Below are 14,978 nucleotides of genomic sequence, written 5' to 3'. Positions count from 1 at the left end.
CGAGGGCCCCGGGCAGGCATTTTCCAAGTGGCGAGATCGAGGAGTGGGAACTTAACCTATTTACACAGTAATTTATTTGCTTATAAACATAAAACCACTTTCGTTTCCCAGAAGGCGAAGGAGCAGAAGGAGGGGTTAAACAATGGGCATGGCATATGGTGAAAGCCAGTCCGGAGAAAGGCACTCACTTAATTTAATAATTTTCACATTTATTGAAGCAAAATGAACAAATGTGAATGGAGGCAACTTTGAAATGTGAGTAGGAAGATAGTAGATTGCGGGTTTTTGGGTGGGGAATTATACATATGGTTTTTGCTGTTCCCACAAAGACGATGCTTGCATATTCATGCCCTTAAAGAGATTAGTTTAGCTTTTTCAGTAATTTAATTTTCATTTAAATTTAAAAGAATTTTCAGCTTATAAAATTCTCACAATGCTTCTAAACATAAATATCTGAGTTGTGTATTACCTAAAATATTAATTAAGTTTATAAAGTCCTTAAGGGACTCCAGCTTTGAAGGGTATTCAGGATCCTTGCTTTATTGCTTTATGCTTCATTTGAGTCGGTTTTTAATTTTGCTGCCCTCACTTCATTCCCATATGTACGACGTAAATGTGTGTGTGTGTGTGTGTGGGGATGGCAAACACACTTAAAACTCAAATATTTGCATACACTCGAGTTTTGTTTGCATAAAAATACCTAAAAAAAATGTGGAAGGACGAAGGAGGAGCTGCCGATGCTGAGCAGCGAAAAGGCAAACTGAGAAAAGGAGCCACAGCATGCAATCCCCCAGATTCCCTGCCTTTTCTTTTTTTCCCCTTTGAGCCTTAGACCAGGGCAAATTTATTATCACACACACAAAGCGAAGAGGAAGCCAGAGAATACAATCTATATAAAAAAGAAGGCAAACGAAGGAAATACTGCAAAGCCCAGGACAGGCACGAAATCAAACGAAATGAGGCAGACACACACACACACTCACACACTGGGAGGACATGGATCCTGACGCGTGAATAAAGCATTCTGAATGGGCGGAAAGTGGGCGTGGCACTAGATTGTAACATTTACTAGAGGTAATGTATGCCAATGCACATGAGACCGAGACCTCGACTCCATTTCGTTACGTTTCATTTCTCCGCCAGCCGCCAGTCGCCTCCGCAGGTGTGCCGTGCCTCAATTTGCATAGCTTTGTGAATCAGTGGGTGGGATGGGAAAGCGGATCGGGGAGAGGGGGGGAATGGACCGGGGTTTTGGGGCTTTCCGTCCTGGGGAATGCCAAACAAAAACAAACCATGCCAGCGGAATAACACAGGGGTGGTGTGGAGGCAAGGAAAAGCTGCCAGCCAACATCCAACGAGGAAAGAAAGGAAGGCAAAGAAAGCGTTAAGTTTAGCGCAAAATTAAACAATCTTATTGCCCGGATTAGTGACAAAATTATGTAGCATACGACGACGAGGACGGGGCCCTTGACTGGAGTTTAAGACACAAAAGCTGGGGACTAAGGACGATGGCATTTGGCAAGGTGAACAGCAGATAAGATTTCACAGTAGGGATGTCCACATAATGTTCACCGATAATTGAGTGAGCAAAGCAGGAAAAAGGAAGTTATGAAAATTGGGGATTGCCTTAAAATTGATATAGAACATTTGAGTGGATAAAAATAAGACATGCGATAAAGTCTTTAGTTGACTTCTCGCCCAGTTTGAATAATTTGTAGTTTAGAGTCCGCTTTAACCATGCATTTAAGTGGTTTCTCTCAGCTTAATTAATATAATAACTACGTTTTAGATTATAGGCAAAGCTTTTATATGAAAACCTTTACTCAATTTATGGTGTTTCTTTAAAAAATGATAATAAAATTGGTGTACTATTTTGATTACACGCATAATTTATTAAAGAACCTTTTCATCCTATTTCAACAAACAGATCTGAGACTCTGCAAACAATTTAACCGCTATTGTTCCCTGGCCCCACTAATTAAGTTTGCCTCAAATATTGAGGCAGCGAATTTAACGCTCAATTTAACGAAGCACGGTGGAAAAAATAGAAAAAAAGGCCATCCACACTCAGACAGAAACCGAAAAAGAAACATAATTATGCAAATGAGAAAGGAGGGCCGGGAAGTTGAAAAGAAAGGAGAGCTGGAAAAAGGAAAACACTGGCACTTCGATAGCATCGGGAGTGCAGAGCTGTCGGAAAGGCGCGTGAGGCGGAAAAGCGCATAAGCTGCATGCTGAAGATTGCGCATACGCCCCGTGTCCGACCAGAGAACATAACTTTGCGCAAAACCACACACACACACACAAAACCCACACAAAAACTATACACTGTGGGAAATCAGGAGGCGGACAATGTCATCGTCGTCAGCTGCCTGCGGTTTCATTTCCTGGACAACCTTTGGCTGCTTTTCCCAGCTCGCATTCTGCTGATTTAGTGCAAAGCATTTTTCTTGATTATTTCAGTATAAGCATACGTATAGAATTTTTCATCCTTCGTGCGTTTTTATTTTCCTTTTTGTTTTTGGGTCCTGTCTGGAGCCTCGGATGCCCGGAGCTGCTTCGTTGCTGTTTCTTTCCTTTTTCAGTATCTGCAAGGCGCCAGTCGGATGGCATTTCACCCAATGGAAACTCCCATTTTCCTTTGGCTTGGTGCTCCTGCTGCGTGAGAAGTCATAAAGCGATTTGTCATATTTATACAAGTTGATAAAATTATAAACAGCATCTCTCGTCTCCGGTCGCCGCTGTTGCAAGGACAAGTTGAGTGTTTCTGCCTTTGCGTCTGGCTGTGTGCTATCTGCACCTTTTGAATTGAATAGACGGCATTCGGTTTATGCAATTTGTAAACCTACGCCATGAAATTGAGCCTTAAACTTCTATGGACGTGATCCTTTGTCGAAAGTTAATAACTATTCTTCTGTTTATCCTTCAATTTCAAAAGCATAAAATACTTTTGAGCAGGTTCACAAATTTCAATTTAATAAAGTCTTATCTTTATTTATTTTTATTTTTGTACTTTAAAGACCCCATAAACTAGTATTCATTTTCTAACCGTTCCCAGTAAATAAAACCAATTAAATGGTGTTTGTGAAACCATTTCTAACAGCGTTTCACAAAATTCTCTTGGCCTCATATAAACACAGTAATTAATGACTTTTGCTAAACGTAACGAATACTAATGAACGAGCTGCAAAATGAATATTTTCCATTGCAAGGCAGACAGACAGAATCAATCGCTTTGTTTGCCCACCAATTCCCTGCGAAATGTCGCTGGAAACATTCAAATTACATGTTCAAATTACTGTCAGGGTGCTTAAGCATTTACAAAACGGATCTTCCTGCTGGCTTCCTTCCAGACCTCCCAGACGAATTTTATTTTAATATTTATTGTTTTTCACGGCAAAGGCCGACAAAAGCACAGCCACGTTGTCTTCCCGTTTTATATTTTGGACAGCTGCTGCTGCTGGCGGCAATCCGCCCGCTGAAGATGACGACGGCGGCGGCGGGCAAATTGAAAACGAAAGCAATGCCAAATAGAAATGTTTTTGGCGCCCCCGGGTGGACGGAGGCAAACGACATTGTCAGCATTTTCGGCATTATGTGCCTTCAAATTGGAGTTAACCTGGCAGGAAGTTGGGGGTGGGGGGGCTGGTTGGAAAGGGGAGGAGGGCGGTGCTGTTGTCTTACTCGAAGCGTAATCATGGTCGTTTGTCGCACGTTTCTGCTGGCTTGGCAGACAGAGAAGCAAAAGAAAGAGGAGGAAAAGATGCATCCACATGGAACTTATTACTTTCATTTGGCCTCCGCTGCGAATATAAATTCATAACAAATTCATTGCGCGCAGCCAGGCATTTAAGAGGCCTAGGACCAAGGGGAAAAAAGGTAAATAAAGAAAGGAAAGATGGCAGGAGTGTCACCGATGCCGGGGCGTGTGCGTCTAATTTCGTATTTGCTTGGCGCACACACTACGTATGCGTAATCTTGCCGCATCGCCTTTGTTGTCTCCGCTTCGCTTCGCTGTTTGCTCGATGCCAACTTCACGCAAGCGGCTCACACGCTTTATCTTTCCCACCCAGTTTTCCTTTTCCCCCGAAAGGAAAGCAAGGCTTGCGGGAATTGTCGACGCATATTTATGGGTCTTGGGCCCCAAACTTTATTAGGCTCTTCACGTTGCCTGGCCAACTTTGTTTCCCACAACTCGCCGGTATTGAAAAGTTGCCCAAATCGAGAACGCCTGAGAAACCGTTTTCCCATTATTTGGTTTTATTTACATAATGACATTTAATGATGATGATAATGTTTGGAGCATGACTTGGGAGGAGGTCTTTTCAGGAAGATTTGCCCAGAAAAAAAATTTTTTCTATAGGGATTCCATAAAAGTTTTGCATTGATGGCTTATCGTTTGTATAGAAATTGATTGGAGAGGTTTGTGGGGTCACTTATGTGATATGGTTTATACTTGTACGTGTCACATAGTGTCTTCACAAATTTAACGTTTTATGCATTATAAATACCTCCAAAGTATTTTTTCCTACAATTTTCCATTAATCTGTACTCCAAAACACTCTTTAGCCATTACCCCCAAAATTGAAGCAGAGAATCTTCCAAATTTATGATATTTCTGCTTGTGAAAATTTCATCTGCCCGGCTTAACCAAATACTTGCCCTCCTTTTGCGGCATTAGGCAGCACTCAATTTCCGTTTTTATTTTTTTTTTGGGTGGGGGAGCGATAAGTAGGCAACACTTTTTAGCCATTACTTGCAGCTTTAAGACGGCAAATTCATTAAAAGTCCGGCAGGCAGCCCGAAAAATGCTTAACGCACATTTTGTAAATGGCCAAATATCCAAACCGCCCCCAAAAAACTTTGCCTGCTGTTGTTTATTATTATCTCTCCCCCGTTGCGAACGCTTTTCTCGCTTCGCGCTAATTTCAAATTACGAAATATTCCATTTACTATTTTTGAAAAATGATTGCAAGCAATTTCATTTCCGTTTCCGCTACGACAGTTACGCCCCCGCATTTACCCGTTGCAAAAACTAATTACAAACACATAAAACCCAATGGGTGGCTGGATGCCAAGGATGCTGCGGAGATAGAACAATCCATGGGGTCTATGCGGGATTTTGTTTTGGGGGTGGTTGGGGTGGCCAGATGGCATGATGGCATGATGATGCAACATGTGACAAGCGCGGATGGGGGATGTAAAGTTGAATTGTCCTAGTCTGCGGCACGCCCATCAAACTAAATTACATTTGGGCAAAAACGAAGAAGGGCAGACGTACAAACAAATGTCGAAGGACCTTTGTTCCCATCAAAAAACTCCTTGTTTTCCCTCTAAGTGACTCCCAAGCTGAAAGTTTCGCATGAATTTTAAGTTCCTCCTGCCTTTTTTTTGTTGCCCAGCAACATTAAAACAATACTTGGCAGGAGGAGCATGGCAATTTTGTGGCTTTTTAAAGTGTGTGCCAAAGTTTTCCCTCTTCCACATTTTCTTTTATGATGCCCAATAAAGGAGACATGGAAAATCAAGCTTTCGCAAATCTGAAATCAATCTGGCAAAAAGGCAAAGAAAAAGAAAAGGCCTTTCGATTGAAACCAGATTGAGCGTTATAGCAGGATCGGATCTGACCTGCAGTGACATTAATGGGTGGTAGAACAAGGAGGTTGGAGGACATCTGCCAAGTTAGCTTCTTCTGGCCACCTTCTTGCTGTAATTGCCGCCTTCTTTTGGCCACTTCTGCTGGTAATGGCTGCTGTTCAGCGGAGTTGTTGCGGCTTTTGTAGGTGTTTTGGGGGTGGTGGCATAATGGGTAGCATAGGAAAGTCCGGGGGCGACCTGCAGCAATTACCAATTTCCCTGTTACATTTTAAAGTACGCGACTGAGACTGCGGGCTGGTGTCCCAGTTTTCTGCTAGTTTGTGGTCGCTGTGTGTGTGTTGCACATTAAGTGCACTTGAGGCATGCAGCTTAAGCTGATGACAGCAAAAGTGGGAGGAAGAGCAGAAGATGGGCAAAGTGGCAGAAGAAGGTGATGACAATGAAGTACATAATCTTTGTCGTCGTTTGAGGACGCCCTGGTTGGCCATTAAATGTTAAAGCCCAGTTGTTGAAGAGCGAAAGGTTTTTACTGACTTAAAGTATGAAATGATAAAGTTGTATATACAACAATATATGTACAAAATGTATTCTCAAAAAAAATTGTACTTGACCTTTTAAACTAATTCTAATCAAAACAAATTCAACTAAAACTTAAATTAAGAGAAAAGTCTATAAATCTTTTTAAAGCTGCAAGGAAAATATTGCCTTTTATCTATTAAAATAATTTGTTGTTTTGTTTTGAATATTATTTTTTTTTTCTCTGTATTATGTCTTAATTCTAAGAATCAATTCTATCTACAATACAATTCACCATACTAAATCCCATTCTTTTCTTCTATTTACAGGTATGTAGAATTCAACTATCTTCCTTTTTACCTCACAATTTCGTAAGTAAAACATTTCGTAAGTAAAAATAGAGCTGCTGTGCATTGCAAACATAACATCTTTTATCACGCATACGCCGCATTGGCCGCAAGACTTTACACCTTGGCAGCGTGAAACGAGGTTAAAGGGGTGAAATAAAAGTGGCAGTAGACGTGTCAAACACTTGCAAAGATGCTTCATTAAAATAATCAGCAACCAAGAACAGAAAAAGTGACGCAAACTAAGCGACAGAAATGTGCAGAAAAAGCGATGAGGGAAAGCGAAGAAAAATATGGAGAAAGAGTAAAGGATGCGGTGAATGCGAGTGTGTGTGTGTTGAGTGTGAGTTCTTTTCATGCCTTTGCCTCGAATGTAAACAGGATGCCACTGCAAGACTTTCAACACTTTTCCCCTTTTTCCACCCTGACACTCATCAAATGCTGCTTGCTGCTGTCTCGGCTTCTCAAACTTTGCCGTCGTCTTTCACTTTTATTCTCCGTGTTGTCTGCTATTTTTCACTAATTAATTATACAGTAACAGCAAACAACTTGAAATGTAAGGAGATTAAAGCGACTTAAAAGACATTTATGCACTGCCAGGCGGCAGCAAACAAAGTGAAAAGAGCAGGACATCAAGAAGGGACAACACAGGGACTGACAAGTGTCAGTCCTCGGCAACAAAATTGCATGACAAGTTGCAAAAATGCCAATGCATGCAAGTTGGCACACATGTGTGCGTCATGTAAAGTCATGTTTACAGGACTCAAGTGGTGGGAAATATGGGAAGAGTGACGTTCGTAAGACTATAGATTCACAGATATTAAATAACTAGCTGTAAAAAAAATAATAATTAATATTCAAATAATTAACTTGAGTCAACTAAAGCAACATAAAGTTTTATTTGAAATTGGAAGATTTAAATGCTTTAAAATTGGTTTTAATACATATAATTTTCGACTGAAGTTGAATACTTAATCTTATTTAGAAAAATTAACGAATATAAAGATTAGAATACCAAAAGCTAATATTTATTCAAGAAGCCCTGTTAAACAGATTTAAGCTTTTGCTTTCCTAAAAACCGGGGTGGTAAATAAATTACAAAAATTTTCCAAACAACTAAAACGGTATATTGAAATTGTACAATGTACATCAGCATAAAACATATTTTTTTTACTTGATTGCATATTAAATGATTTCATCTCTACCAAAAAAAAAAATTTTTAATTTTATTTGGATTAAAAATAGCTAATATTAATTCATGAAACACTCGCTATAACAGATTTGAACATTTGCCATGTAGTTCATTTCCTAAATATAATCTCTTCGAAAACGATTCTTTGGCGCTGCTTCTCTATGGTCACAATTCATATTAATATACACTTAATTAAAGGCGACAGCAACAAAAGCCGCAGCTACAACAGAAAAGTTGACACTTTTATTTTTCGTTGTTTTTTCGTGACAAGAGCACGGGCGAGAAAAAAGTAATTTATGTTTATAAAAATGCTAATTAAGTTACAAAATGCTCTGGCAAAATGATTATTATAGACAAAAATTATTGTTTGGGTCTGTGTGTGTGTGTTTATACCTCTGGGACATGCGTTAAGTGTGTGCGTGTGCGACTTAAGTGGGCTCGAAACGACAGCGGCAAAAACAACAACTCTTTTTCACGGCAATTTCCACAGCCTCTGTTTTTTTTTTTTGCATGTGTGGCAGGTGCCAAGACAAAACCACCCTCCACCGCCCACTCAGCCTTTAAGCATGCATATATCTCGTATATATTAAGTTTTTTTTTTTATTTTACTGTCACGTTTATGTACAAAGTGTGTGTGTGGTTTGGGTGTGGGTGTGCGGTTAAGTGTCACACAAAAACCCCTAGCACACCTGCATACGTGTGTGTCTATGCCAGCGACTTTGTGTTCGTCATTTTCCTACGTTTTTTATGGAGTTTTAAATATAATAATGACAAGGCAGCGGAAAAATAATGTAGCGGCTGACAGAGTGGATTTTTTGTACCCCTTTGTGGAAACCAGGTAAATGTTGTTCCATCCTCACATAAAGTTGCAACAATTGAGCGACATTTGCTGTTGCATGTATTTGTAGCTTGCATGTCGTGTGTAGAAGGTCCTTTTTGGCAAGGCAACATTACAGGGGGAATTACTAGGAATATTGGGAAATTGGAATGGATAGTTTTGGAAGAAATTTTATTGGTTTTAAAAATGGAAAAATTATAAAGCTTTAATTTAATTGGTAATTGTATCACATCACATTTTGATATAAAGAATCCCTTGAGAATATATTAAATATTGATAATGTTTTTCATACGTTTTCGGCAGTTTATATATTTTCTGTCGTCCATTAAATGTCATGTTTTTTTTAAATCCATTTCACCTTTATTGATGGATTGCGTAAAGTATAATACACGCTTTACCAACAGTTGATGTCTGCTCTCAATTAAATTGCAAGCTGCACATATGAATATTTAAATTATTTAAATACAATCTCCGCTTGGCCGTTGTGCTGTCAATGATTTAAAGCGTACGCAATATCCTTTAGCTGCCTCCCGCATTTCCCCTTAACTTCCTGCCACGCCCCCACCCCCTATGCTCCTCAGCCCCTTGGAAAATGCTGCAACACCCGCATGTTTACCCCCGGAAAGTATGCAACACTTTAAAGCTCTTTTGCGGTCGCCGCTTTGGCCGCAACAACAGCAACATCAACAACAACATTTTCCGACTACTGTGCGTTTTTATTGCGTTTTTCATGCGTCCCATGTGGTTTATTACAAATTGATTTTATTAATGTTTGTACCACCCCATCCCTAACCCCCTATTTGGACCTGTAGGCCCTGCTTTATTTGTTGCTGGTTTTTCCGGCTGCTGGCGATTTGAAAACTGATTGCAAACACATGATTATCCGACTCCCCAACATTCCACACTCCCCATCCATATCATCCCACATTTTTGTCCATTTGAGTGCACAAAGCCACCCGGCGATTGTTTAATTAATTTTATAATGAGTTAATTTTACGCTGGCCAAACGGGAATTTAACATTTGCCCATTTCGGCTTTTGGTCAACATTTTTCAGCATTTCATTTGAAATTGAAGTCGAATGGCGAATTCAATTATAAATATGCTTACATTTGCATCTGTCAATTTAGTTGCAAATGTTGTGCTGCAATGGGCTAGGGAAAAAAAACACAGAACACAAAAACACAAAAAACCACTCAAATATAAATTCGTGTCAAATTATAGTTCTCGACAGTGTTATTTCGAGTCAAATTCTGTTGGCGCGCAGCCAGGTGAGAAAGAAAGAGTCAAAGACAGAGAAGTATTTAAAAATAAAATTTATTGTGTGACAAACGGAATTAAGACGGTAATCATGTTTTGACTAAATGCAGTTTGTGTGCATTTTCTTTATGAACTTCTTGGACAATTTAAGATAAGGTTAAAATAAATCTAGAGCGAGAAATTATGTTAGTTTATTTAGGTGTGTTATAAAATTTTCAACAAAAACATTGCTAAAATATCTGCTTAGGCGAATTCCAATTATCATTACTATAGATAAAGATACTCAGAAAATAGTTGTCCTGTTTTTCTTTTAAACGCCTCTTTTTTTTGTGGGCCATCCTGCTGCCATTTTCTGTGCGGAGTATTTCTTAAAGAATTTTGCGATTTTTCATTTAGAGCTTTCTTGTAAATTCCAACTGTCGCACACCCCCTTTTTTTCGCCTTTGGCATTACGCGTTTCCCCGCAGCAGAATTCCAAAGTGGAGAAGAAGCCTGGGCAAAAGTTGGTCCTTTTCGACGGCGATTAATGCGCAGCAGAATGAAAGTCTTCTGCTGCCAAATTCTCTAGAATTTTTCACCATCCCCGCTATCGCCTCTGTATCCTATCCCAGTTTTTTGTCTTGTTCTGGGGAAATGCCACAAGGTGTAAAATTGAATAATTGAAATGAAGCGAGAGAGCGAGGACAAGGCTAGTCAAGAGAAGCCTGAAAAGAAATGCGATAAACTGAGCAACAAAGTTTTTACTTAATTGTGGTTAATTCTGATGGATTTGTGCATAATTGGTGAGTAATTAAATTTGCCGAATTAGACAGCAACAGTAGGGAGAGGATTTATAGGGATTTTGAAATGGGTGGGGTTCGGGGTACTGAGTTGGTTATCAATCAAAGTTCCCCCAAACTGAAAATGAATTTAAACATTTACAAATTGATTAGCAAAATGCACGTAACGTTGGGAGAAAAACATTTATAATGGCTTTACATATTAGCTGAATAACATTTTCTGACCAGACTTATCGCTTGCCCTTAAAGTGTTATTCAAATGGTTATATTATTACAACGTCTAGTAATTTCCTAACTAACATATTCGCAAACGCAGATTTTTTAAGACTAAGAAACTTTTAAAGATATACCATTTCGAAATCGATTGTGTGAAGAAAAGTTAAGACTTAGAGCTGCAGTGTGTCTAAAATAAAAACAAAAACAGCTATTAACCATAATTGAAAGTTTTTCTTGAGTTTGGACACTTAAGAAAACTCCCCAAGATTTATTGTATCAACGAATATTTTTGGTTTTTGCCCTGCTGCAAATTTGTTTCTTTTCACTCTTCTCTTCTCGCTATCGTTTTTATTTGGCCACAAGGTATGCAGCACATTTTCTTTATTAGCCCCAAACACTTGCAAGCATTCGTGGCTAGAGAACACCCACAGTCAGGGATTTCCTCGGAATCCCCAGTGGTAAAACTTTGGTTTTTTTCCCGCTTTTCTCCCTGCCATTTTCATGTTTCTGTTTTATTATTTTTTTTCTGCAGCTGCCTAATGAAATGTGACATTAAGTGGTGATGCTGTAGCTGCCACGCCCATTTTCGCACCCGACCCTTTTGCCAATGGCCGAAAGTGGCGCTCAGTTGCGCAATTTTAATTGTTTGCCACCGCCACAGTAACAACAGCAAATCGAGTTTGTTTCTCTGATTATTCTTTTTTTGTTGCGGTTGAAGCCCCAAAGGCTTTCAGACAAACGCCAGCCAGCCAAAAGACGCATGAAAAAATAAATAAAATAAAACTGCAGAGGAAAAAAAAAAAGCCGAGATCTGGAAAACGCAACGCAGAAGTGAAGGGGGCAAAAAACAAAAAAAGGGGAAGCGCAAAAAAAGTTTTTAATTAAAAAGTTTTTGTTTAAATCTATGGAAAACGTCCGAACTGAGTTGAGTTGATGAGGGAGAAGCTGTGCTCTTTTTGTTTTGGCTTGGGGATAAGCAATGAATTCTTACAGCTGGCTTCGAATAATTAGCCAAGATTAGCAATTGATGGCAAGAGATTGCGGCATCTTCTTAAGGATCTTTAGGGGCGATTATTACGGGGGGAAAAGGTGAAAGTTTGAGTTGTATTTTAGGAGGTACTTTTTGGGCTTTTTGGTCATATTAAGCCCCCCCGCCTTCGGCAATGCAAATTGAGTTGTTTGCCTTTTATTTATGGCCCCCAACTACGCTGCATATATGTAGTACAGTGCCAAGAGTCAAACAGCGCAAGGCATGCAATTTAAATGCAATTGTTTAACCCCGCTCCCCCTACGATTTCCCGTTTTCCGTGGGATGAGCACGATTAACGTTTGTTGCCCTGCTGCGAACAATGCGGCGTATGCGCAATGTGTGCTCTAAGGTGTTGCTGTTGTTGTTGTGCTTGCACCGCACATAAATTGCAATAGCAACAAGGAACAAAGCCCGACTCGCGCTCTCTCACGCACTAATAAATTATTAAATGCACGCAATAAATTTCAAATTAATCGCTGATATTTATCTCTCATTGCCTGCCCATTCTCCTAGTGTGGGAGTAAGCGAGATGGCCGTAGTGCGCGAGCGAGAGGACATCATAATTATGCAGGCCTCAAAATTAACCTCCCCGTCTCCACTCTTTAAATTCTTTTTGATAATTTAATATTTGGCTCCCTTTAATTGCTGCTGTTGTGTTATGACTTCATTTCGCTTTTATTGTTGGCAGTTCATTTTATTTTTTTACATTTTTCATTGTTTTCCCCCGATTGCTTCTGTATATTGTTAATTAAATTATATTGCAGCTTTCATGAATTTATGCCCTGCACCTTTTGTATTTATTTGCTCATAATTGGGTTTGTCTCATCAAATTTTTTATGTGTATTTTAAGTGGCTTTACGTGTTTGAGTCCAGAGTTTCAGCAAGAATAGTTTGCGTTGGTAATTAATCAGTTTAAACAAGTGTTGGTTTTCGAAATAAAATAAAATTTTTCCACCGTACACCACTCAGCTAAATAACTATAATTTGGTAATTAAAAATTCACATTTTTGTTCCATAAATTCCGATAGAGAAAATTTCCCATTCCCATTTACCTTCACCCAGTTTCCTAAAATTTTTGCCTTCATCATCGTTGCTTTTATCATGCGCAATCATCGCAAAGAGCAACCAACAAGCGACAAATATTTCACATTGTTTTTCGCCACAGTGGAAACTTTTTTGCCATTTACCATATTGTCCCTGCTCACACACATCCTTAACACACCCTGCTGCCTCCTACTGCATATCAAACTGAAAATTAACACAATAATGGCCAGACAAAGTCGTTCAGGAGACAATGGGCAAAGGAGGGGGGGTTGGAGATATGCAAATGGCATAGAAATGTGGTCGAGGACCAGGTCCAGATCTGTATATATCTGGCCTACACTATCTGCCACATTTTTCGGAGGGCCAAAGGGTCGGGCAGCAAACGGATATGCTTGCATATAAATTATAACACCGGCGTGTCTATTAAAATGATTGTATCCGCTCGATTATGCACACAGACAGAGTCGGTTGCAAAAACTCCGCACTCGTTCCCTTTCTTAACCGCTGGACAAACTTTTTGACTTCGGCACAAACACACGGCAACAAATGGATTTTAGTCTGAAGATACATTTGTATCTATAGGTTTTAGAGTGTTCTCAATGCTGTATAATTGCCAAGAAACTTTGACTGAATGCAGATGAAAAACTAATGATTGTTTAATGTTAGAATTGAACACTTTTTTGAGCACCAATATGTTGCCTACCTAAATAAGGCAATCAAAAACTTATTAAAAAGGTAATTGTTGTTTGGATAACATAATAATGACGATTGGAATGACTATAAGTTAGAGACGTACACATTTTGTATATGATTTAAGTTATTGGAATGTTAGAAAACAGAAGAAAAACTGCTACCCAAAATGTTTAAGATATAAATACCTTAATCCCTTAAAGTTAAATACAATCTCATAAATTATATGTTTTTTATTTCCCATATTTCTCTCAGTACTTGCATTTTCCCCGATTTTCCACATTCCGTGGCAGTTGATTTTATGCTATTTTGACAGCTAATTAGTTGCGTGCAAATATGTATCCGCTTGTGTGTGCTTGCCTCTATTCGTTGTTGTTAAGCCCCGAATTTATTTATCCACTTTTTCGGGATGGGGTGTGTCATCCACACCCCATCAAATGGAAATGCAAATGCCGTTAGACAACTCTATAAACTAAACAAGGCTATAATTAATCCGCACAGCTACAAAGATGCACAGATAACTGGCAATCAGCTTAGATGCAGGTGCAACCGCAGGCGAAGGTGAAAAGGGGGTGCTTGAGTTTGGTTTAGTTTTCCATTTCCGAGCCAACTGCAGCTAATAAATTTCGCAGCAAAACCGCAAAGAGAGCTGGGGGGCAATGCCTAAAAGTATGCAGCAGAGATGTCGGTGTGCATGCGTGTTTGAAGCGCAATTTAAGCTGAAAATTAATGCAGACTGGCAGACTTTCAGACGATTTCCCCCCTTTTGACCACAAATGCATCAGCTAGCCAGAGCTGCTATTCAAAATAAACGAGCTAAATAAGCAGGCCGACATGACTGCAGCACAGCACAAGAAGGCATTAATAAACAAGCCAAGTGCAAAGTTTTCGCTTGTAAGCGTGTGCTTGTTTAAACCATCAATTAAAACGACTCTCGTTCCTAATTATGTTCGTGTATCTATAAAATACTCCGCTTTCCTTTCCCCCATTTTGATGTGTCAGCCGCAGAGGTCGTAACTTTGTTTTGGCCAACTTTGTTCTAAGGCTAGTCGTCGTCCTGCCCATTCCAGCCATCATTGTCTCCTTTTGTCAGACGTATTGTATTCGGCTATCTTCGAAATTAGTCAAATATTTGTTTGAGCCATTGTCTGTGCGTGTCTCGTCCGGGAACTGATTTATGCCTGTTGTTTCGCCTAGTGTTATTGATGTGCATAAATCAGGCGAAGGCAAAACGCCACATCTAGCTGGATAGAGGATATATGGGGGCATGAATGGGACATATGTCAGAATTCCATTCAGCTGAAATGAGCCGAAGTCAATAATGACAGTGGCTTCGAACTTCTGTTCGCTAATCGTGCAGAATTGATCAGGTCGATTTGTCCCATACTAACCTATCGAAAATCAAAGCAATAAATGCCAAATTAAAAAAAGTATTGAAAAGTAATCGTAGTAAAACTAGAAAACGCTTTA

General features: G+C 39.5%; 1 protein-coding gene across 35 annotated transcripts in view; it reads left to right on the top strand.

Annotated features, from left to right (window-relative positions):
• LOC128254145 (protein muscleblind) overlaps window positions 1–14,978 on the top strand; it is a 162,595-nt gene that overhangs the window by 71,681 nt on the left and 75,936 nt on the right. Inside the window, exon 3 of one of the 35 annotated variants that reach the window (XM_052983002.1) lies at window positions 6,444–7,338. The exons of the other annotated variants lie outside the window; for them this stretch is intronic. Within the exon in view, the coding sequence (XP_052838962.1) occupies window positions 6,444–6,509 (66 nt within the window). The 3' untranslated portion in view covers window positions 6,510–7,338. Of the gene's footprint in view, window positions 1–6,443; window positions 7,339–14,978 lie in introns of those variants that run through there. 35 annotated transcript variants of the gene reach the window in all.

This window comes from Drosophila gunungcola, assembly GCF_025200985.1.
Source record: "Drosophila gunungcola strain Sukarami chromosome 2R unlocalized genomic scaffold, Dgunungcola_SK_2 000004F, whole genome shotgun sequence".
Lineage (NCBI taxonomy): Eukaryota > Metazoa > Arthropoda > Insecta > Diptera > Drosophilidae > Drosophila > Drosophila gunungcola.
The sequence above is the reverse complement of the archived record's forward strand: the minus strand, read 5'-3'. Positions and strand labels throughout refer to the sequence as shown.